The sequence below is a fragment of the Astyanax mexicanus genome, chromosome 1 (assembly GCF_023375975.1).
Source record: "Astyanax mexicanus isolate ESR-SI-001 chromosome 1, AstMex3_surface, whole genome shotgun sequence".
NCBI classification, from domain to species: Eukaryota; Metazoa; Chordata; class Actinopteri; order Characiformes; family Acestrorhamphidae; genus Astyanax; species Astyanax mexicanus.
In genome coordinates, this window is record NC_064408.1 from 90,663,353 (window position 1) to 90,688,751 (window position 25,399).

Below are 25,399 nucleotides of genomic sequence, written 5' to 3' on the forward strand. Positions count from 1 at the left end.
TCGCTTAGCTGGTTAGCTAACATTTGTGCTTTATTAGAAACTGTGTAATTTTGATTTCTGGTCTGCTGAACTATTGCTCTTATTTTTGTAGCTCACGTCAAAAGTATGCATTGCAACGAACAATTCTTTAAGCCTCACTGAACAAGAGTGTCTGCTAAAACAATCTAAACATCTTTAATCCACGCGTTTTTTATATTGCTGTCTTATGTTCTTTTCTCAGACAATAAAAATGACCAGTGAAACTCAACAAGTTGCTCTGTAAAAAGTCCTCACAAAATCCCTTAACAAAAAAACAGGTACGACACGCCAGATCAGCAGAGATGAACCACCCACCGGCGTCCCTGCACAGATCGTTCTCTTTACCGCTTCTGCATGAAGAGGCTGCCTGATGAAAATCACAGCGGTGACATAAATCTCCAGAAACATTTTGATTATAGGAAAAGAATTTATGCAAGTCATGATTCTGAGGGGAAAGGCCCATGCAGGTTTGGACTGAGGAGAATCAGAGGAGAACCACATCTGCTGCCTCAATCACTGCCTCATGTAAATTAATTTCCAACTGAGTGATAGAAACTACAGAAAGTGAAATGGCAAGTGCTCGAGTGGATTTCAATAAAATCAATACAACAAAGTTTTCTCTAAATTATCAACTTTTTAACTGCACTGATGCCTGCGCAATGAGCCCTTAAGGCTTACTTTTATTTATCAGGTGGTTTAAGATGGTCTTTAATTGCAAAAAAAAACAAAACATTAAATGCTTGTAAGAAAAGTGGTTATGCTGGTTTAGCGGTTTGTTTTACAGTAGTTTTAGGAATTGTATGACTTCTGATTTTTTAAAAATTGTCAGTTACATTTTAAAATGTAAGAATATGTTGGCGTATTGAGCCAAGACAAGAGACACAAGACAATAGTGCAATAATAATGGGGGGATTAAGGATGGAATGACAGTAACAGAATAAAAGAATCCCTATAAAGAGTAGCGCAAACATAGAGGCTGGTAGAGTAAGGTAAACAAGTGCATAAAGTTCTATAAATGTCTCAGTTGCAGGGGGAATAAAAGTGGGTAAGACAGTGCGAGTATAAGCAGTAGTTCAGGTATGGGGTGTGTGAGTGCATGTCAGTTCTTGAAAAGTCCCAGTACTGTGTTGATTCCAGTACTACATTCCAGTACTGTGTTGGTAGGGGGGGAGAGTTGAGCATCCTCACAGTCTGGTGGATGGAGCTGTCCCTCAGTCTAGCCCCAACATTCCCTAATGGCAGCAGGCTACAAATTCCCTAAAAACAATTCACTACAAATGGTGGCTCAAACTGGTGGAGACCTTTATTTGTCCTCCGCTCCCAGCAAGAGAGGGTGAATAGCCCTGACATCAATGCCTACATTTTCTAATTAATTTGTTTCTCAGGTGACAGTAGCTTCAGATTTGATGCACCGCTGCTTCTTTTCTGCTTCGACCCACCAGTCTCCTCACTTGTTGTCTTCTTTGAGGCATGCATGTTATAATTGTCATACTCATGTGATACGTCAACTTTAACCTTTAAGAATTATACGCTGGTTATGATGGTGGATATATTTGGTCAAGCTGCCTGTGCTCGTGGACCGCTGTTGTAGGGCTGCTCATACCAGTCAAACAGCTAGGTCAAGATGGTAGACCAGTGTGGTCATGTTGGTAAAAGAATCTGGTCTGTTTTTGTTGTTCTGGCAGGTTTTATCTGCTGGTGTAATTGTTATATCTATGCAGGAGTTTCAGCATATCTGAGAATGTATTGAAACTAGTAAGAAATGCTGCATTCCTATTACTACTAGCAACTTGTGTTTATAGATAACACTGTAGAGTCATAGTGTCATAAACCACATAATCAAATCAATTGAAGATGAAAATTTTCAGTTAATTTCAGTGTTTAAACAAAAGAAGCAACACGCAGACTCTTAACATTTCTTGGATGATTTATTACATTAAAATACAACAAATAAAAAGCAGTCTACGGGTCAACCGAGAAGTCCACATGAATCTATAAGTGGTAAAACAATGGTAAAAAGTGGCAAGTGAACAAGAGCTTGGGTCAGGAATGTGGCCAGAAGAACCAGACCTGCACTCATCTTTCATCTGTCTAGACAGCCGTTCTCTTTCTCCAGGCACAGTGCACATTCACAACCGAGAGTGACCTGCAGATTCCAGCTGAACTAAAGAGTGGTCATTCATGCTGACCAAAGCTTCCCTCAGGGCAGAACACACACGCGTTTTAAGACACTCCGGTTAGCAGAACGTCCTGTCTTTTCACTTGGTGTTCCACCAGAGTAAAGCACCACGCAGAACATAACAAAACATTTATGGCAGATTCTCTCGTGTGAACTTAATTTCCCTGTTAGAGAAACAGTGCATTAAACAGTGTGTCAATCATCTTCAAGTGCTCCTCCAATTCCCTTTAATAAATCTTTTAGCTGTCCCTTGGCCATTTTCTAGCCAGGTCACGTTACAACAAACCCTATCTAAAGAATATCGAGTGAATGGATAAGTGGACCCTTCTGAGAACAGAGCAATTTTGGATTCATTCATCATTCTTTAGCAAAGCATTTAATGAATCATGAAATCACATCCTGATTTAAAACAGCATTGTGTGAGAATTTTTATTTTATGCTCCTGGGCTCCCCCTATAGTCAGGATGTGTAACTTAACCTTTGAGATACCCCTAAAGAACATAGTATGCACATGCATTTCTTGACTGAGAGATAGCTGAGAGTTAGAAAACTATTATAGAATGTAAAAGAAGTGTGGACTTTTCGTAGATTTTTTCATGAATATGTGCTAGTTTACCCAGTGTTATGTAGCATTATGCAGTTCTCGCAAGCATTTTTCTACCTGCTTTATCAAACATGGACTGGTCAGTGAAAAACAATGTAATGAAGCTGTTAATTTATGGTATAATTGCTACGTAATACTGCATTTTTTACTAAATAAATTTGATATGATTTAGAATAAAAAATACACAGAATACATGAATACATTAATTGAATAAATGTTAGAAATGGAGTTTCCCAGTCAACAGGTGATTGTTAGACCACTGATAGCAAAGCTGATACCAGTTTTGCAGTGGTTTTGTGTTCATCATATACATAATATTTTAAGCTGTATATTTTAAGCTGCCACTGATTTGGTTTAGGGTCAGCATCAACATTTCAGAAAAATCTATATAAAAAGTTCGCTCTCTATTTTATTATCTTAGATAGATATTGTTTGTCTTCATACAATGTAAAAGCTCCTTATCTGGCTTGTAAAAAAATCTAAATAAGTGCAAGAAACTTACCAGATATATATATTTTTTATAATATAATACATGTTTGATATGATACTTTACATGTATTATAGATTCATTTTTTATAATTGAGGGTTTTTATAATTGAAGTGCATGCTCACTCTGGCTCTGCAATATAATAATGCATTCCAAAAAAAGCCCTGAGAGCCAACTTTAGACCTGCACTTCATGTTTGCTTGTTTCTGTGGCGTTTACATCAGAACCTCTTGTGAAATGTCTGAGAGGAGCTGCAAAGCTGACCGCCCTCTCAAGCTTATAAGCTCCAGGCATCAAAGATGGTCACAAATGTCTTATATATGAGTGAGAATGTTTTGGTGGGAAAGGAATGTAGCATGTTAGAAATAGATACAGTAGTGTATCTGTGAGTGTATGGAGGTTTGACTAACTTCTGAGGTAAACTTCTGAGGTTCAGTATTGTGATTTTACCTTTATAGCTCAATAAAACCAGTATACAGAACCATGTTGGAGTAAAACTAGCTCTTTTTAGAAGCACCTGTTTTTGGCAATGAGACTAAATGAAAATATTAATTCTTTAAAATCAGTGATTGAGAGGTGTCACAAGGTGTGCTTTAGATTTTTCAGTGGTTCATACCGTGTAAGAAACTTCATAAGAAAGAGAGATTAGAGATTGCTTTGCAAGATGTTTTGTATTCTGATTTAAGCCTGAGGTTAGCTTCCAGATGTTAGCTAAACCCTAAATTACATTCAATAGCTATGTAGCCTGAATGCTATGTCTTCGATGACTGATCACATTTTCGTTCGACATTAGAAACAAGGTGGTCTCAGTAAGTTAAAATGCTCTCTCACACAATTCATAATTGTAACAGCATTGAATCAATGGCAAAAAAAAAGTTGTATAATTTGATATCTCATAGGTGTTTTTTCAGATTCCTCTCAGTGCACCCAGGCTGCAGCTGTAACTCAATTTAGGCCTAATGTTTGCACTTCAGGGCTTTAGTTTGTTTTGTGTGCTTAACAAAGCAAAGTACAAATTCCCCTAAAGACCCCCTGGTGGGCTTCGAGAGTGCACACAGGACACTGTATCCAGACAACAGAGTGGGAAAGCGCGCAGAGCTCTCAAAGCTGTGCTTGTAGACCATTCTGGACATGTTTACTAATGCTAACTTATAAAGAGGTGCTAAAAAAAGGGCAGTAGAAAAAAGCATTCATGCATATTTTATATTCATTATCACTACTCTGACACCCACTTTTAAGAATGCATCAGTTTTTAAACACTAAACAAACATGAGTAAGCTATTTCTTAAAATTGTTAAAAGTGTTTTAACTTTTCAGTGTGTAACTTCTGTTCAGATCACACAAATGTTATGAATAAGTTAATATTATTTACTACCCTTACTCACCATGTAAATACCTTAAATATGCCTTATATTGTATAAGTTGTATTGTATAATTGCTGTATTCAAAGGAAGAACCTGTAGAAATAAGTGTGTTTTGTTGCATTATCTGTATTTATCATTTTACAGGTTTTTCATTTCTAAATTAAATGTAAGTGTCTATATCTAGGTTCAAAAGGGCTCTAGAATGGTTGCCTTTGGAAAATGAGGGATAATCTAAAAGGTGTGATCTTCGAGAGTTGATGGGAACACTATAAATTTGATCTGAACAAAGATGGCTTTGCGAATGGCTGTCTGTGGCTTTGGGGCTGAGCTAAAACTTTTACACTGCATTGTGAAACATACAAAGTCCGCACATTAATCTTATGGTGTATTGGCATTAAGAGCATGTTTAGCCAGAGGTTTCTGGTAAAGCTTAAGACGGTGGCTGGCAGGAAGCCACCATAAACCACACAGTTTCTTTTTGCTGGAAGGCCAACGACAACAAACAAGTGACCTCACAGGCTCAGTGTTAGTTTTCCAGCAGAGTGAGTCCCACAGTCTCCTGCAGAATCTCTACAGGTGCTTCAAAATGACGCGGCCTACAGGGGCAGGATCCCCACAGAGAGATAAAAAATGGGTTATGACATGGGTTAAGGTGGTCAGCAACTTCTAAAAGAGTTACTCCTGTGTTTTTGTTTTTTTGGGGGGGTTTTAATGGTTTCACAGAAAACATTAAAAACTTTTGGAAGTTAAATTTTGCTGAACCTTTTTTCATTTGCATTGGCACTTACATTCTACAAAGGTCATATGTGTTAACTCTTTTTGGGCCTCACTGTGTCTGGTGTGCAAGAGCCTTAATACACCGAATTACATTATTAGGTATTAATCAAGCCCCTTAGTTAAAGAATGCCCCCTACCTTAGTGTGATCTCCCCCCACACACCCCAAAAAATGGTGAGACAAAAACTGACTTTTGAAAAGTGTGCCAAAGGAAACTGCACAAATGATTAAAAACAGGAAGCCTTTAGTTTAACTTTTGAATCACGAAAATTAATAGTGGCTATTAAAAGATTTTCAGTACATAATTACACTGCATATATGCAATATTACAGAACAGACCTCAAGATAAGTACCAAACAACTAGGTTTAAGGTGATTGGTGTGTTGTGATTTAGCCATGCTGTTAGAACTAGGCTAAACTGCTTCCAATTAGGTTAGAATACTGTTATCTGTTAGCTATATTAGCCTCATATGTCCATTGCAATCTTGATGTAGCAAACATTATACTATATATATATATAAGTTTAAAAGTTCCTTAGTGGCTCCTTAATGGAGAAACTGCAGAAACTGAGGACACTCAGGGTCATATGGAAAAGGTAAAGCAAAAGGTTTTGGTCTTAGTGACAGAAAATAACAGAAACAGAGCTCAACATGCACCCAAACTTTAAGATCAGACCTCTTGGCTAAACCACATTTCTGTTCACGTCATTATAGCTGAAGCTATGGACGTTTGTCCACACACACCCGGATGACTCTTAAGTGATTTTCCTAGACATACTGCTCTGCGCCAGAAGAGAAAGCTAAACCTTCAGGTGGAGATCACAGCTGAGAGTTTGGGCGCGTCTGGCTTTGATTGCTCCAGCTGATGGACATTAGCTGAGGCTTGAGATGCGTATTCTCTCTTGCGTCTGTCCGTGTTGCTGCTCGCTGGCCTTCCTTTGAGGTCATAGTGAGGGAGCAGTTAAATAAATCAGTAGACTTACTGATTGAAAAAAGATGCTTTTATAACAATAGACCTGCACTCATTGACCAGGCTGTTATTTTGCATGATAACACATGGCCTGTGAGGTTAGTGATCAAGCAGAGGTGAATTGTAGTGTCAAAAACACATCTGGACTTGAGAGTCGAGTCAATTTGATTGGTTTTCTTCGGAGACCTGGATTAACTTTGGAATCATACCAGTAATCTTTTAGGGAAGGTCATTCAAAGATCAAACCTCAGCCTGAGCACTCTCTGGCTACGTGATTAAAAACTCTTCTCTTCTTAACTATTAAGTTCAAATGGTACTGATGCTCAGTTTAGGGGTAAAACTGACAAAGGCATTATTTGATGGCAGCTGGTGGTAGATTGGATAACCTGTCAGCCATGCTGTAATAAGTCTGAGAGTGCTGCGTCCCAATCCGCTCGCTGGTTCAGCAGTTAGAGCATTGGGCCGCGACCGCCTGAGTTCGATCCCCGCGTGGAGCGGGGTTTAATAATAATAATAATTATATATGTATAATATTATTATATAATATTATTATATATCCTATTAATATATATATATATATATATATATATATATATATATATATATATATATATATATATTAACGATTATATATTTATTATTATTATTATTATTTTCCTTTTTCTTGGGTTTACCTGCTTTGAGATCTACTTTTCTGCCATTGGGTTCTACAACTCTCTGGGCTGGAGTGCCACCTACCTGTAGCACTCCACCCCATTACAATTATTACTTTACAGTACAATCTGTACCTTTGCACTACTGAACACTATGGCCAATTTACTGTACATCCTGTATATTCAAAACCTGGGACTTTTTTGACACTTTACTATCTAAGCTACTAGCTACTAAAGCTACTTCTGTGGAAAAAAATGGAAATTGATGATGTACTGTATGTGTGTGATACAAAAATATAACAAAAAATATATCAAGAAATTACACATCAATCAAAATAATAAAACAATGAAACAAAGATCAAGCTGCTAGCTTTGGGATTGTGCAGCATTAATACATTGTTTTAGCACTGCATTGTGCATCATTACTTTATTAAACATAATCTGTCTGTTAAATGTTTTATTTGTCTGACCAGCTGTTAAAACTATATTTCTAACAATAAGTGGGCTTTCACAACCGCTTTGTGTGGTTCAAACCAAAATAGTGCACCTCAGTCTGGATTAAAGGTCCAAATTTTGGTCCAACCAAAAGAGGTGGCTTGGGCTGGATCAACTGAACTTTTTTTGGATGGTTCTGATTTTCTAACCAATTCCAGAAGATATATCAGTCTATGTTCATTTATTTAACAGCATCAGAAAAAAAAGTACCAGTGCTTTACATCACAAAGCAGTATGGGCACAAAAGCTTACACTCGTAATTGCTGTTTATACTCTTAACTGTACATTGTCTCTTATTGGGGAGACTTATTCAGGAAGGGATGCAGAATATGGTACACAGGGCCGCTGCTAAGGTTTTGGAGGCCCTAAGCATAACTGGTCTGGGAGCCCCCCCCCAAAAAAAAAAAACACACACAAACACAAAAGGTTTACGCAAAATTTTACTATTTATTAAAATTACACATGTAACTGTGAATATTTACAACGTTATAAGTAAGGCCAATAACAGTGAAGAACAGCACAAGAGTAATATTAATAATGTATAAATAATAAATGAAACGATGCATGTCTATTTTAAGCAGTGGACACGTCATTTACACAAGCCAGCCTTAAAGGTTATGAAATTATCGTTTATATTCGTGGTGTATTTATATCAGCCTGTCAAAATCTATAGAGCTGTCTGATCCTGCTGTCATACAGACCATTTGGATAGTGCACTGACGGCATTAGTCAATAGGTAGGCTACTCTGTTTATTATTTTTTTATTAAAGTCACTAAAAATCTTCAAACTACACTACTACTATTTGCAAACGTGCCACGTGCCTTGCAATACCCAGATTAGTTTCTAGTTAAGCGTTTAAAGCTACCAAATCAGCAAAGCCAACGTAACTAGCTCAGGCAACACCACTGAACATGAAGTAATCAAAACTATTTAAACCTTTATCATCGAAGTTACTCACCAGAAAGGGATGCATGGGCCTCATCTTTCTGCTTCTTTTTCTTCTTCTCAGCTCCAGACTCAAACCGTCGCTTCATAGTTGAATTACCATTTAGTAGCAACTTTGCGCGGTGAACTTGTCTCCTGCCAAACTCAAGTAGCGTTGCTACTTTAGTTAGGACTAAGGTTGCCAGATAAGTTACGATTTTTCATCCTATTTGTTTATTTTATTTTAAGTTTTGAACTTACACAAATATTGCACTGGACAAGTTTTTGTATAGAATGGCCACATACACTTTAAAAATGGTTAAACATGCGCAAGATTTAGCGCCTCCATGCATTTTTTGATTATTTATTTGACTGGAAAATGTCACATCTGGCAACAACCAACAGAGCAAACCGAGCCGTGCCATTTCAGGCAATAGGGGTGGGGGCATTATATTATGCACAAAAATAATAACGTGCCGCTTTTAAGTAGTAGAGTAGGTGCCCCATGCAATGTTTAAAGACAAAAAAGATGAGCGTATCATAAATAATTCACATTGGGTTTTAAATTTAATAATGTCATAATTTCAACACATTTCATTCTCAGTCAATTTGGCTCCCTGCAACTGCAAAATGGTTGAGGCCTAACGCTGGCTGCGTTGTCTGCGTATGCAGAGTGGCGGCCCTGATGGTACAACACCTGAAAACATTCTACAAACCAATCAATGTCAAGCATAGCTCATGCAGGTGAAGAAGACATGCCGTAGTAAAGACATATAGTCTGCTTAATTAAACTGCAGTTTGAAACCAAACCTAACTGGACCAAATATATGCAATGTAACAATAGAAACACATAGTTTGAACTCTGATCTGGACTTTCATATGTGAAAAACACTCTAAAAATGATGTGTTTGGTGAAGAAAGTAAACCTCTTAATTATATAGACTCTTCTTTGACAGAACTAAAATGCAGGTACATCTAGTGAACATCTAGCATACATTTGCTTAAATGTTTTTTTATTATTTCAAGAAATCGCTTCGTGTCTACTCAGCACGGCCTGTTTAGAACTAACTTATAAGTACTTTCTAAGAACTGATTAACATCTGGAGTGTACTGATTAGATTTTGAGCAGATCCAGGTGTGTGTATCAATAAAGTAAGAGCAGGTGCAGAGTGCAGACAGTTTACAAGTTGGTTTCAGAGGGAGTGTGTTAAAGGGTCTGGAGCTATCAACAAAATAGTCTCGAGTCAAACCACTGTTACTGCAGACGAATGGTAAAAGAAGCTTTATAAGCATATGGAACTGTACTCACTGCACCTGAAATGTCCTACAAAACACTGGACACTGATAAGAACTACTGCTGATCATTCATACTGCAGGAACATACAGGAAAATAGGGAGCATTCCAGGATTTTTAAGAGTCTAAGGGCCTATTTTAGCGATCTGTAGTGCACCGGTCATTTGCAGTTTGCACCGCTGGATTTAGGGTGTGTCGGTGTGTCTTTGGTATCGTGATGGTGCAAAAAATACGCCTTGCGCAGCTTGAAACAGACAAAAGACATGTATGAATTCTCTGAATTAATTATGAGAGTGGTTTGGGCGTAACATGAAATAAACCAATCAGTGTGCTAGTTGTTTTTCCCTTTAAGATGCAGGAGCACTCTAACTTTGGCGAGTTGGGATCTTAACAGTGCAGCAATTTGTGCGTCTAAGCAGAGGATACTGACCTGCACATGCCCGCTGTGAAAGTACACAAGCAGATTATTTAATAGATAAGCAAAGCTATTTTATTCTTTATGCTGTTTATTGCTAAGTTAAAAGTCTGGTTTGCGTTCTGCCGTGCTCATGGCGCACCTATAGGAATGGACTCTGATGATTGACTGTTGTCTAGGTTTATTTTAGTCAGTGATGCACCTGTGTTTTCTGCCGCCAAAATAGATAAACTCCAGAAATTAACCTGAAAACCCCTCACTTCCAAATCACCACACCCATCAGTGTAGATTTATTCTTAAACCCCAATGCAATTTAAATGGCACAGATGCAAGGCGCGAAAATAGACTGTTGACTGTAACAGAATTGGCAGTTACAATTCTTTTTCAAGCATGTTGCACTCGCGTGGCTTTGTGTTAGCAGCAGTTTAAAAAGATGCCTAGTTACTGAGTGAAATTGGAAGTGACTGATTTTGGGAAACCCCTTCAAAATATTATTATTATTTGTTTTATTTGGAAGCTACCTACCTTCCCGATTTGCACACTGTAGATTATTTTCAGCCCTCAGTCCCCCACACGTGCTTTGGCTCTACAGGACACCCCTGCTCTTGAGACAGTAACCTTTATATAAACAGCTTTCAAACAACGTAAATCAACTTTTTATACAACTTACTCTCTGGTGATTATACTAATTTACTAAAACACTAATTTACTTCATAAAGAATAGTTAGATAAATGGTGAACAGTAAAGTTTTAATTGTCCACAAACACGCACAAAAGCGATGGAGCTTACCCTGCATGCACACTGCCAGCAATCAAATCAGAATATGAGCCAAAGGTCATTCATTTTCAATAAGAGGCAGTGACAGGAAACAGTAGTAGTGCTGTGATTGCTGGCTGTAATCAATGCAATGAGTTTACCACTGCTTAACTTAAGGCAAATGAGCAGTGACAGTGTGGTCTAAACTTTTTATAAAAATGCATCATTTTGCATTATGCTGAAAAGACCAGTTTGGTTTTCAAATATTAGGCATGTAAGAGGCAGGGGTTGATAAAAGCATTATTTTTCTATTGTTTTTATATTGGTTTAATGTATTAAGGGCTGCTGCTGAAGTCCAAATACATTAGTCTCACTTTAGGTCTAAAATGTATACATTTTAAATGCCTGCTTATGATTAAATAAAATGAATGAAAGTGGCCCAAATGATTCCAAATTGAAATTAAAATGTATATTTCGGACTTTCTTTTTCTGGAAGTTCACTGAGAAGCAGTAACATTAAAATCGCTTAAGGCATTTGTTTTAGACTGTGTTTTGTAATAATCATTTAAATAATAATAGTGAATTGTAGTGTAATTATAGAGTTTTAGAGAGCTTAACTGGCAATACTCTCTCTGGGTGTCGATTGGATGACCCTGCCTCTACCCCCTCATGTGATACAAGCCAGCTGTTCTGTAACAGAATTAGCAGCATTGTGTTAGCAAAGCCGCCTAGTTAGTGAGCAAGATAGGATGTGACTGATATTGGGAAATCCCTCAAAAATATTATTATTATTTGTTTATTTTAAACCTATCTGCCTTCCTAATTTGCATACTCCGTCCACCACACATTGCTTATGGTAAATACACCAACAGAATTGGTCCATATTATTCCAAATTGAAGATAAAATTTACACTCATTATCTTATCTGCAAGAGACAGAACATACAGTATTAGGCAGAAAGTGAACAGTCTGTTCTTGTGGTTGGAATGACTGGTTCAGGAGACATTTGTAAGCAGATTTGTGGGTCAGATTTGAACTATAGTCTGTGGATTGTCATACTAATGTGTTTTCCCATACAGATGAACTATCGGGCTGCAACACTTTACCATACAGCAGTACAGAGTATTCATCCTCTAATGGCCTCACTCCAGCTCTAAAAGCACATCACTTCCAAGAAAGTTTGGAAAGAGCATTTTTTTTTACGGAGGAGCGTGTGGGGGAGAGAGAAATCCTGCGTCACATTGCTTTAATTTGTTCGCCAGCTGCCAATGAAAATGATGGCCTGCTGAAGGGGCTCCACTGCTGGCACCGCAATCGTCCTGGCAAAGCCGCCGCCTCTGGAGTCCAACACCGAACAAGTGTAATCTTTACAGTACAGTGAATTATAATAAATACCACAAGCAAAGTAAACAGAGGTGAGAGACCGGGCTATAACCCCGGCACTGTAAAAGCTGCTGGACCTTCTTCAAGTGCTCACGAACGTTCAGACAAACTGTATGTACAACAGATGTGTTACATGACTGAAGTGTCATATGGAGCTTTGTGCCAATGCGAGGTCTGATAATATTAACATGAACACAGTAACTATATACCAAATAAGTACAAAATGTACTCTAAATGCAGACAACAGAAAGCAATCATTTTGTTAAATCAGCATCTGCAAACAATGTTTAAAGAAGAAATAGCAGAAAAAAATTAAAGATAAAGAACAAATAAATAATAAACCACTTGTCATGTAGATAAATGGTTTTTGTAAGATCCATTGCTGGGTCCATTTTATTAGCTTAATTTTAAGGAGCTCATATATTTAACTTTTGATTAAATAATCTTACCATTTTTTAAATATTCTGTTCATTGCAGCTCATGCAGTATATATGGATGTACCCTACAAAACAGTATATTTAATTGAATAACGTTCCGTTAAATAGCAGTTTTTGAATAGAACATTTAAAATTGTTGAATATGAGCCCTTTAAACATATAATTATCCAGACAATTGTTAAATCGTTAACCATTTTATCATGTGATGTACCATAAAATTGTAGAATGGGACCTTAAATAACATAACTTTCCAGAGTATTTATGAATAAATAACAAATAAATACAATAATGGCATCGAATATGGTAGACTGACACCACAAGTCATAAAATTTGTTATAAAATGAACAAATATGAGTCATATACTTTCAATTTATAAATGACATTTGTTAAATTTGGGCCATTACTTATTTAATTGCCCAGTCAATGGTGAAATATAATTGTTAAATATATCAAATAACTTTCTAGGCTTTATAGAGTATGCTCCCTTTAATCTATTAATCTGCAAGAAAATTGTAGAATATGGGCTTTTTAATTAAAGAAATTACAGACAAGTGTAAAATACAGGCTAGTTAAATAAACAGTTCCCTTTACTAATCTAGGTTAATTATAGGTATTGTTTTTACTACTCAAATTCCAAGTGGATGAATAACAAATTAGCATATGCTATAATAGACTTATACAACTCAGCATAAAGGCCCTGTGCTGTGATTTGCTGTCACTCTTGACACAGACTCAGCTCAGGACTACAGCCCTGCTCCCTGCCTCTTGCTGTGCTGATCTGTGGTTTCGGGGTCAGTGGATTATTCTCTTGCTTATCTTATGTTTTCTTTTCTACTCCTGCCAGCTGTGCAAACCAAAAGCAGATGTTTTGATTAAGACCGGGCGAAATGTGCCAGGAAATGGATAAAAGAAACAAAGCATTACGTCCCCAAATGATGTGTTTCAGGTGATGGGGTGGGACTCTGTGCACCTTCAAAAGCCAAGAGGCTTCCTGCACTGGTACCTCTGGGGTATATAAACCCTGCAGCCCCTCTCTGAAGGGGGAGTCATCCAGAACTGTACAGGACAGGAGGAGCTCTGAATAAGCCTTGCACACATACACACTTAAACACACACACAGGCACAGAGAGGAAGAGATAGAACGAGGAAGGAAGGAGAGTGCATTCCTGCAGAACTAACTAATATAGCTAATTTCATTCAAGGTATATAAAGACATTTTGAATTTGAATTTGAAAATGCATTGATTGCTTATAAATTAGATGCATTAGATCAATGCATGGCATGCATACTAATTACTACTGTTCAAATGATCTTTGCACAAATATATGATGCACTTCCACATAGTACATCCAGTACTGTAAGTGTAGCTTGCACTATGCAGCTGCTGTAGGGTGCACAGCTGTCTTGCCTGCAACATTCAGAAGAGCTGAGATGAGATGCTTTTGTTTGCAGCTCTGCAGAAAGTGGTGAAAGAAGCTCTTTGGAAGGATCCTCCATGAAGCTGATGATGAATGAGACGTGCCTGGCTGTGGACGTGCTGCTGTTGTGTCTGTGGTGTGGAGTATGCGGAGTGTCCGCTCTGAACTCCACCGCGGCGCCCTCGCTCACTCCAGCCGGCCTGGGCGCGCCTCTGCCGGGCTCGGACGCGGCTCTTTCCCCGCGGGGCAGAAAGAGGCGCGCCATCTCCCAGGAGGACATGCTGGCCATCCTGCAGTACCACAACAAGGTCCGGGGCAAGGTCTTCCCTCCCGCCTCTAACATGGAGTACATGGTGAGAGCCATTTATTTTACTCTTAATATTCATTCTTTCATTCATTCTGTAGTCAGAGCGGTTAGCTGAAATGAGCTGGTGATGATTATCACGTGTGCGCGCGAAGAGCTGAACGACCCCGAGAAAGTTCACTGGGTTCAGATTCCTGCCTGCTGTGTGTGTATTTGTGTGTGTGTGTGGGCATGTTTGTATTTAGAATATCATGGGGACCTGAAGTCCCCAGTATGACAAATAATCAGCATTTATAAACAAAAGTAAAATAGCTATTGGCATTAATCCCACAATTCAAAATATTTGCTAATTTCCATAAAAGTCATAAAAGTGGTTTCTGATGGAAAACTGATTTTTTATACTTACCTTTGATTAAAATAAATGACAAATGAGTTTAATCACATCAGATTTAATGCTAAATCTTAAACTGGATTGTCTGTTAACCTATTCAGACCTGAATTATATTCCAGTGATTGGAAAACATGAGAGCGCTGTTTTCTGTCTGTAATGCACACACCAAAATATTTTAATATTAAACTATATAATCTATAGAATTTTCTATCTAATTGACTAAACTATTTATTAGCTTATTTTTTTAATGTTCAGTGCATTGGAAGCCTGTGTTTAACTTTTTTGTAACCTTTTTATTTCACAAACCACACCTTAAACGGTAAACTAAACATTATCAAAAGTGTTCTAAATCACATAACAGTCATATAAAAAAGCCCTTAGTTTAGCTCTAGTGCTGCCATGCCCTAATGCCTGTGTAGTGGGCGGGGCTAAGCTGTGGTTTTATTGGCTTGTAAATTTTTCATTGGCTGGTTCATGGTATATTCTGATGCACAACAGGTCTCATAATGTATGCAGGGTCTGAAAGAGATAGATGCCTCATAGATGCTCATCTGACATTCCATCAACATTCAATTAAATGTCTATTAAATGCAACTTAACCCTTGAATTAAATGAATGAATGAATGAATTAAATGTAAATGATTTTCTATAGAACATGACCCTACACCTCCTGACCTTTAAACTAGCCCGTCCTTTAAATATACCTTTATCTGATTTTCCAAATTGAACTCTTAACACACACTTGGTATTTTAATCTCAGTGTCTTCATGAGGAAGAGTCACCTGGAATATTTTTCTCAGCGTCTTGAAGGAGTTCCTGGAGTTCGGAAACAATAGTTGCTGCTTTTCTTAAAGCTGTGAAGCTCCAGCCTAAGCACTGAATGAGAAAGTGTGTCCAAACTGTATATAGGGATATGGTAAAAAAAAAAGAAATGTTTGATATGTTGATGTGCAATGAGATCAGTTAAGATCCTAAATTAGTTTAATCTCCCCAAAGGTTTTTTTTCTTCTTACTTACATGCATATATCACCACACTACTGGCTGGGCTTAGTGTGGCTTCTGGACATTTATTTTGGCCTAAACTTGGATCCGATTGGTCAGGGTGATTGTAATGGCACAACGTTATCTTTTCTAGCATGGCAGACGTGATTTCTTCTGCAACTCATGCATGAGCTTCATTAGTCTACATTGATCGAGTAGGCTAAGTAGATTTATTTTGGAAGCGGTGGTCATGCTTTCCTTGCTAGACACTGTATTTTTAATCTCTTAGCCAGACTTGGCTGGTGACACAGCCATAGGCAAGGATTCAGGCTTTATTTTATGGCTTGTGAATTTGGTAATGGTGAGTACTTGATCGAATTTCTCTTCCTGCTCATAGAAAGCTTGGTAAGTTTTAGCACAGCCAGAAGCTGTCCTTCTTATTGCTTTGCCAGACACTTTTCTTCTCATTTTACCTTTATATATTATGCCAGTTTTGTTACACTTGGCTGCTTGGCTGAGCTCCTCCACTGCCATGCTGCTACACAGCTAGCATGTGTGAACAATTTAGCAAAAAAATATTCCTTAGAAAGTCATTAAGCATTGTCATGAATGGCCCTGCAGTGTTCCTGAAAATCAGACTGGAGCCTGGAATGACTTTCTAGGAGCAATGCTAAGTCTGAAAGCCCGTACTGTAATATTGTTGGAGAAGAAATGAAATTAATTAAATAAATGTTCAACCGAGCCAGTGCTCTGGTAGAGGTTCTGTGCTCTAACCCTTTCAGGTTCAGGGTTATTATTATAATATATAAATACTGTGAGACTGGCATAAACGATTCAGAACTAAATACACTCAAATATTTAGTATTTACTATAAATTATTCAGATTCTATTATTAATATCTCTGTAACTATAACTATTAACTATAAATAATGATGCACTCTTTCTATGCTTTCAGGTGTGGGATGATAGCTTGGCCAAGAGAGCAGAAGAATGGGCTTCCACATGTCTTTGGGAACATGGCCCAAGAAATCTTCTGCGATTTTTGGGGCAGAATCTTTCTGTAAGGACTGGAAGGTGTGTATGCAAAGCTTATAAAGAGATTTAAAAACACATATATATTGTATATGTGTTTTTAGTTTTTTTCCAATGCTTTAAACCCTATAGTTTCTCTGTACACAGAGATGAATAAGCACAAATGCTTTCAACAAGTTCTTTATATAAACTTTCATTTTACATTGACTTTCTTTTAAAGTTAAAGCAGCAGTCCTTAAGATTTTCCTTTTAAATTTAAAGTAGTACTATTCCTGTGTGGCAAGAGGACAAAATAGTCTAATAAATAGTATCAGTATGACTTTGAGACTCATTCTCATTCGTGCCAAGACTAATATATTCTTTCTAAAAACAGCTTGTCTGGTAGGTCCCTTAGGGATTTTTTCAAGCCATGACAGCATTTGCACTTTGGTACTAACATAAGGATCTCAAAACAACAAACTAACAAAAAAAGAGCTGGTGAGATAAAAGACAACACAACACTCGATAAAATCACCAGAATCATCCACTATGAAAAGAGACTGCACCACAATGCATGTTTTAAAAGTACTTTTTAGCATTCTTGGTTGAATTACACATTTTCAGCATCTGTGAGAGAAGTTACCATTTTGGAGATACATGTTTTTCACTGGACTTTTCTTACATAAACTTCCATCGGTAGTGTTGTGAGATTGAACAACCCATTTCAGACTGCAATTTCACCACACCTTAATCACAGTACCTACATTAAGAGTGTAATATTGAGCTGAGGCGTGAGCTAAAGTTTCCTATAAGGCTGAATTAGATTTTTTACCAACCTCACAGCAGCAGCTATGAAAGCATATATTTTGGCGCTGAGCATGGATATATCAATACTATTTCATGAGCATCTGTTTCCTCTGTGGGATTTAATAACAGTGTGGTTTGTGGATTGGCTACAGGTACAGATCCATTCTGCAGCTGGTGAAGCCCTGGTATGATGAAGTGAAAGACTACTCCTTCCCCTACCCTCGAGACTGCAACCCCAGATGTCCTCTGAAGTGCTATGGACCGATGTGCACACATTATACACAAGTGAGTTGATTATGGACTGTCTACAATATATAATGATAATATTTATTGTGCTGTAACATCCATTGTATTGCTTGTATTTTGTATAATGGCTGTTGTTCTGTTTGTGTTTGGGCAGATGGTTTGGGCAACATCAAATAAAATTGGATGCGCCATCCATACATGTTATAATATGAACGTGTGGGGATCGGTATGGAAAAGAGCAACATACCTGGTGTGCAACTATTCACCAAAGTAAGTGTGCTTGCACACACACACACACACACATGCGCACACACTCACACACACATGCATTCATTTTTAATAAAGTTGCAAAGCACACATACAGTTACTGGAATTTGGCTTCAAAGGACTTACAGAACATATTGGCGTGATTTTACAGAGCATGCTTTGGATTCAAAGCTCTTGGCACAAGTGGAGTTTTAGTGGAATTTCATCTTATTTCTGGAATTTAAGCACCACAATTTATGTGACCCCACTTATGAGTGACTTTTGGCCTACTTATATTAATCTCATTGGAAGGAAGGCTTGGGAAGATCACAAAATAGTTGAGCTGAATCAAGTCTGACTCAGTAGCTTAGCTTTAACAAAAAAAAAAAAACACCTGTTGCTTCTACTGTACTATTTTTAATTGCTTAAAAATTTTTGTTAAACTTGAAAATGTTTGCAATCCGCTTGCTATTTTGTATAAACTGTCTAGTGCACATTTAGCAAACCTGTATCAACCTACTAGGATACCAAAGCAATCCCATAGCAACTATTTATAAATAGCATAGCAATACTATTGCAATGACCTTGCAACAGAATAGCAACCATTTTCCGACCACATGGCAACACCACATCAACCACCTACCAACACCATATAAAATAGCTGAAATGAATAGCTGAAATCTGAAATTGGGAACCACTTTAACTGCACAACAGTTCACTGTTTTCTTCAGAAATACAGAGTTTTAAACAGAGTATTTGTGTCAATTGGATTCAGCCGTTCAGTAAACTTAAACATATTTTTTATTTTGTAAATGCATAGTTTGATACGTGATTTCAAATCATATCAAATTGCCTAAAAGTGATTCGTATTTTACAGTTGGTCAGAATTATAACATTTATTACCTTCTAATAATAAATGTGATATTTGTCTGTGATGCTGATGCAAATGGATTTAGTCTCAATTTTAGATTGGAGATTTGTATTGGAGATTTCAAAAAGTTTTGGCCTCCACAGCCCACAATTCCCACTGGGGTACATTCCTAGTGTATTTTTAAAATGCTGTTCATTTAGTAGGTTTCCACTTATATAGTCTCAGAAAAATATGTAATAATAAGATACATATTATTATAAGGGGCAAAACTGGCATAAGTCTCTCCATGATGGGTCTGAAATTGTAGGCGATGCTAAAGGTACATAGTTCAAAAGTACAAGTATTTTACTAAAGAAGAAAACATTCAACACAGAAACAAAACAGAGTAAAACAAACTTATCTTCACACTTTGCCAACTCTCCTCTTTACACATGCACATGCCCTTTCTGACCAAGTTAAATCTTTGCCTGCAGAATGTATCTAAAGTGTATTTATGAATGTCTATATATTACAACTATCATTAACCAGGTTTCGATCATTTATCATTTTCAGCATCATTAATCAATATTTTTTCATTATAATGTGGTGTATTTCTCAGTGGGCAGCTGTCCAGCATCATCCACTGCTGTCCCAGATGCATCTCAGAATACCGTTGTTAATGTTGTTCCCGTGGTTTTGTGTTTGTTTGCAGAGGTAACTGGATTGGTGAAGCTCCATATAAAGTTGGTGTGCCGTGCTCCATGTGCCCCCCCAGCTATGCAGGGTCATGCAGTAACAACATGTGTGTCCCTGCTGTGAACTCAAACTACCTGCACTGGTTCAAATAAACCAGCAGGCAGGATGCACGTCACAGAGACGCTCTCCACTTCGGAGGTTTTTTGCACAACATTCCTGAATTACCCTAATTTGTATATATGGAACTATTTAAAATATACCCTTTTTGTTTATGATTATTTTTTTCTTTAAGACTATAAATTATTTTCATACTTTTTTATACCTGGTACTGAGATTCATATATTGTAATTCATTTATTGGGACAAAAAATGTGTATAATACCACAAACTGTATAATAACATGAATGGTGCTGATTTTTATTTGTTGGTTTATTCATAAAATCACTACACCACATCAACATTAGTTCACTTCAGATAAAGGGTTGGATAGAGATCATGACAGCTGCTTTAACTATTAACTGGTGCTATGGATAGTCTGCATTTACTAATTCTGCTCAGGTCATTTTCAGGGGCCTTGACAGTTCATGTTTAGTGAATGTGAGTATCTGAGTGCTTTAAAACTATTTAAAGAGGTGCTCAGCTTTAATACAATGTGTAATCAATGCATTGTGTCAGTCAGTCCATTCAGTTTTGTATCATACGACCTTAAATATGTTTTGACGTTCCAGTGCGATAAGTATATAAAGCATGTCTGCACTTAAATAGATGTAAATAAATATTTAGACAGTAACATAGCCATTCTTGAAAAGCAAGATCAGTGAAATAAAAATAAAAGTAACACACAGTTTATATGGAGGAGGCTTAATTATATATCAACCATATGCACATAAATGTTAAAATGTTTTAGTGCTACTAGGGACTACAGGATAGGCAGCATTCTTGATCTTAATGGTTATGCATTAACATTTTGGCTAAGCAAGCTAATGAATCTAGGTAGCTATAGGTTGCATACAAGTATATTGGGAACATAGCCATTGTATGTGCTAGCCAGGGTAATGATACAGTTGTGATTAGCTAACATTAATGCTAGCCAAGTTAATGTTGTCATTAAAACAGAAGAAGTGGTAGAGCACGTTGCTCTTCAAGAAAATTCTTGTAACACTTTGCGTCAGTTTCCCAGATAGACTACACAGCAGTTTCAATTCAGATTTTCCATTATAAAGGAAAATATGACTAGGCTTAATCCATCTCTGGGAAACGGCCCCTTTATTGTTGTAACTAATCATCTGTGTGCTTTTGTTAAATGATGTAGATACATATATGATTGTTTTATGATTGATTATGTAAAAAGATGGCCTATTATCTGTGGTTGTTTCTATTGGCATTCAGAAATGTCTGTGTACGACTTAAAAGCAAATATGACTTTTACATGTTTTATCAAAGTTCTTCATTAGAGAATTAAATGTTACCAAAGTTAAATACTTTCAAATAACATGTTTTAAGTGTAAAACACACACATAATGTTCTAAAGGGCTATTCTTTAAACAATGGTTTTATGTATTTTATGTATTTTCAAGCATATTGCTTGAATTCCCTCTGAAATCCCTCTGTTATTTATTTTTTTTTATTTTTTTTTTGTCATGTAAGACTAGATTGTATTGTTACTGTTTTAGCACTCCCACAATACCTGTGACTAAGTGGAACAAGCTGCTTCAGCATTCTGTCATTTCTGGCTTGGAGACGTAGAAAAGGGTGACTGGTGTGCCCTGCAGAAAATTTGTCATTTTGCCTCAGACTTCAGACAGAATTTGAGGAAAAGTTGAAAATGTAGCTAGGCGCCTGATTCTAGCATGGACTGTTATTTGAGTTTCTGTATAATGAGAGTTGTCACAGTTTCACTCGCACTGACTGAATTCTAATTTCTTTTGTATGTAGTTTTATATCAAGCTGTTGTATTTTGTACTGCTGAATAAAGCCAAAGATTTGCTTACATGTTTGTCATTTTACATTTCTGAACACACACTTTAAGCTAATTGCTAACACACATTCTATGAGTGGGAAGGCTTGGCTGTGCTATCTCCAAAACATATAAATCTAAATAAAGTAAACTAATACTTCTATTATGCTGGCTGTAAGATGCCTATTGTCAATGAATGATGGAGGAAAAGGGAGGACCAGAGAGAGTGAGACAAGGCTGTCTGGATTGTGTCCTTATAAGATTTTAAACACACATTTACACTCTGTAGTTGATTGCAATGATGTACTGCATGGGGAGGAGTTTCAGTTGCAGGAGTTTTTAAATATATATGTCTTGCCCATATGCAGATAAAAACCTGTCCCTAAGTTTTTTTCCCTCCTTAAGCTCAAATTCTGTTAAACAACATTTAAATCCTACATACTAAACATGCATTTATTATTAGACATATATAAAGTACCAGAGACCCAGACTTGAGTTAAAGTACAGATAGGATCAGGTATAAGATCAACTTGATCTCTTGATTAACTTGGTGATGAGCTGCTTTATCAAACTTGTCTCTGCATCAACCACTCTGGTTTTAGTGATAATGTGCCTTTGGAAAGATTCCTAACATTTTTATAATTGTAACCTCAAACGATATAGCACATTAAAGTGTAGGCCTATTATAGTAAAACACAATATTGTCATAGTGTGGACAGGACATAGACACTCGCAGATACAGATAAGAATTTTTATTAAAGGAATCAGAGATACAGGGGTAGTCAAAAACAAAAACAGTAATAAACCGGAAAACAGTAGCCATGTAGAAAAAAACATACCATAAACAGGAACAGTCCAGAGAGTCATACACGGGAAGGCCAGCAGAAGAGGTAGACAAAAGGCCAAAACGATAAACAGTTCAAAGAAAAACATGGTAAATCCAAACACAGAGGAGCAGGCAAATATCGGCATCCAAAAAGAAGAGAAAGGTCATACATGAAAAAACAGAGACAGGATAACAATAACGCTTCGTAATGAGGGAAAACCAACAATACTCGGAACAGGTGTGTGCTGAGAAGCTCTTTTATAGTGCCAGTAATCAATACTCAGGACTTCCGGGGGGTAGCATGTGATGCGTCATGTGATTGTGTGTGTGTGTGTGATGTCAGCATGTGGTGTGTTCTGGGTAGTGTAGTTGGAAGACTGAGAACCTCCTTTAGGAGACGCTGAGGCACCAGACGTGACAAATATAGTATTAAACTCACGGACAATATGTATTAAAAAAGTAGAAGTATGGGAAAATTCTAATACTCCAGTAGATACAGATACTACTTTATAGTTACAATTTTACTTCTAAAGTACATTAGTGAAGTAGTTCTACTATATATTCAATACTATATTATATATCTCTGCATCCCTGTTCATTTCAGTACATAATTGTAATTTGTAATTGTAATTGTTTTTGTTTGGAATGTTTGGAACAATGGATGGACCAAATATTTCACTTTCTGTTTTTTTATTTTGAAAAGCCCATGCTGTTTTCCCTGCCTTATAGCCTGAATCCTATTTTGAAAGGCCAATAACAAACAAGCAAAACTGACAAATGATGTCAATTACTAAAATTTGATAAAAGAAAATAAATAATGTTGATTTGCTGTTTGTCTAACTCAATTTGACACTGAAATTTTAGCCTTGACCAGCATAAACAGTTTTGATGAAAAATCTATATTGTATCAGCATCACTATGTTATTGTGAACAAATTCCCGTTAGTCATAGCTCTGGCATAAAATACAGAGGCAAACATTGGACACAATAATTTGGACTGCATTAGGGGTGTGGCAGAAAACTGGGTAAATTTGCTGACTTTATGACTTTAAAACAATCCTGAACTACATTTGCTTATTTCTCATCTAATCCTTGTTTACAGTGGACAAATCTGATAGCAATTCTGCCATCTCTGGAAAAACTCAACATCCTCGACTCTGCTTCTTTTTTTCACCTGTTTCAGTTGATTGAGCTTTGCCATCATAAGTGCCTGTGCTTGACATCTAGAGGGGGATACAGCAGAAACGTATTAAAAAAATACTGACTTTAATGTTTCCTGTCTAAACATCATAAAAAGTCATTGTACATATTCCTGAGAAAGAGTCACACAGCCTAGTGTGTCTTCGCTAACAGATTGCACCCTGATAAGGTTTCAGCCGTGTGCATTTACACTTGGTAGTCGCATCAGAATCTTTGGTCAGTCAGACTTAAATCTAATTGCATTATGGGATGGAATATGTAAATTCGCAAATGACATGGCAATTATTCATCATGTTTCAGTGGCACAGGAAGGAGAAAAAAGTTGGGGTTAACAGCCTATTTTAGTGTATTTTTGCTTGTCAAGATTGTATTTTTGCTTTTCACGATGCTTTTTAAGAACTTAACAATTCAAACTTTCTAATAAAAACTATTTAGTCTGGGAATTCTTAATTCAAGAAAATGTCACAGACTACAGAACAATGCACAGCTTCAGAACTCTGTCAGTACAATTATGTAATTTAGTTAGCTACCTATAAATTCTACCCGGGCCCAGATCTGGAGAGTTTATGGATAACGCATCTTAACAAGAAATGCAAGAAAGGAGGCACAGAGAGAGAAAAACTACATTAGGAATGTGATGAAAAAAAAATCCTGCACGGCTTCGAATGGTCCAGCGGCCTGAACGCTGCCACTATGAGCAACAATAAATTGCAACAATGATTGGACCAGGTTGCCCTTTATCATTCAATTTAGGATCTTGATAAAACAATAGCAAACAATTCAGAGTCAGGCAGCGCTCCTGTTTGCCTAAGACGGAGGAAAAGTGTGTGAAAATCAGGGAAAGTATGATTCATTAATGTTTTATCCATTGGACAGACATAGCAGTTCCTTCACAGATTTTCAGCTGAAAAAGCAGCTAGCACCATACCAGGGCTAGTGGACCATCATACTGGCTGGAAATATGAGGGAATGTAGAGCCTAGAATCAGAATATATAAATAAAAAAGATAAAACACTATCATGTTTAAAAAAATGGGAACTAACTCAAGTAAGATGATTAGTGGGTATTTAGTGCACCTGGGCTGGGAGACGGCAAGTGCAGATGATCTAACTACTGAGAGAAAAGAAAAAAATAAATAAATTATTAAACAGCATCTGAGGCCCAGCAGAGTGTTATTCTGGACTATATTTATACTTCATTTCTCTTGCATGTTCAGTCCTGCAATTTTTAAAGCTCTAATGGGACAAAAGGTAAATGGACCGAATAACAAAACACAAATAATAATTAAAGAGTAGGGATGATATCTATAACTGAGAGAAACAGTTTGAACACAGGTTAAGGATCAGAGGGATGCATATCCACTGTCCCAAATACAGACATTTCTGGTGTCACAGTCTTAAACATTAAATCACAACGATTGGTGCTGCCCAGTAGGCCTTGAACCTGAAAACATTGCTACTACAGTTTGTTCCAAAAACGTTTTGAACCAAAAATGCAACTGCATTCATCCAGCACACAACACAATATTGTGGCGTGGAAGAGGAAGGAAGACCCGTGAGACTCATGCTGAATGCTCAACAACTCCTTTATTGAACAGGCTTGCCACTCGCTTACAGTCTTTAACAAGACTAGGAGAGCTAAAACCAACAACCCACAGAGCTAAAATAGCCCAAAGGCCACCAACCCAGCTGTGTGTCTCCCAGATGGCAGA

The 25,399-nt window shown here is 37.1% G+C and overlaps 1 protein-coding gene across 1 annotated transcript; it reads left to right on the forward strand.

The window, feature by feature from the left end:
- The first annotated feature begins 13,491 nt into the window (after nt 1–13,491).
- pi15a (peptidase inhibitor 15a) lies at nt 13,492–21,695 on the forward strand. Its single transcript, XM_007260087.4, has 6 exons — nt 13,492–13,958; nt 14,209–14,527; nt 16,806–16,924; nt 17,821–17,953; nt 18,069–18,184; nt 19,723–21,695. Exons 2-6 carry the CDS (start codon nt 14,252–14,254, stop codon nt 19,856–19,858), a joined length of 780 nt encoding a protein of 259 aa, XP_007260149.2. The 5' UTR covers nt 13,492–13,958; nt 14,209–14,251; the 3' UTR covers nt 19,859–21,695.
- The last annotated feature ends 3,704 nt before the right edge of the window (nt 21,696–25,399 follow it).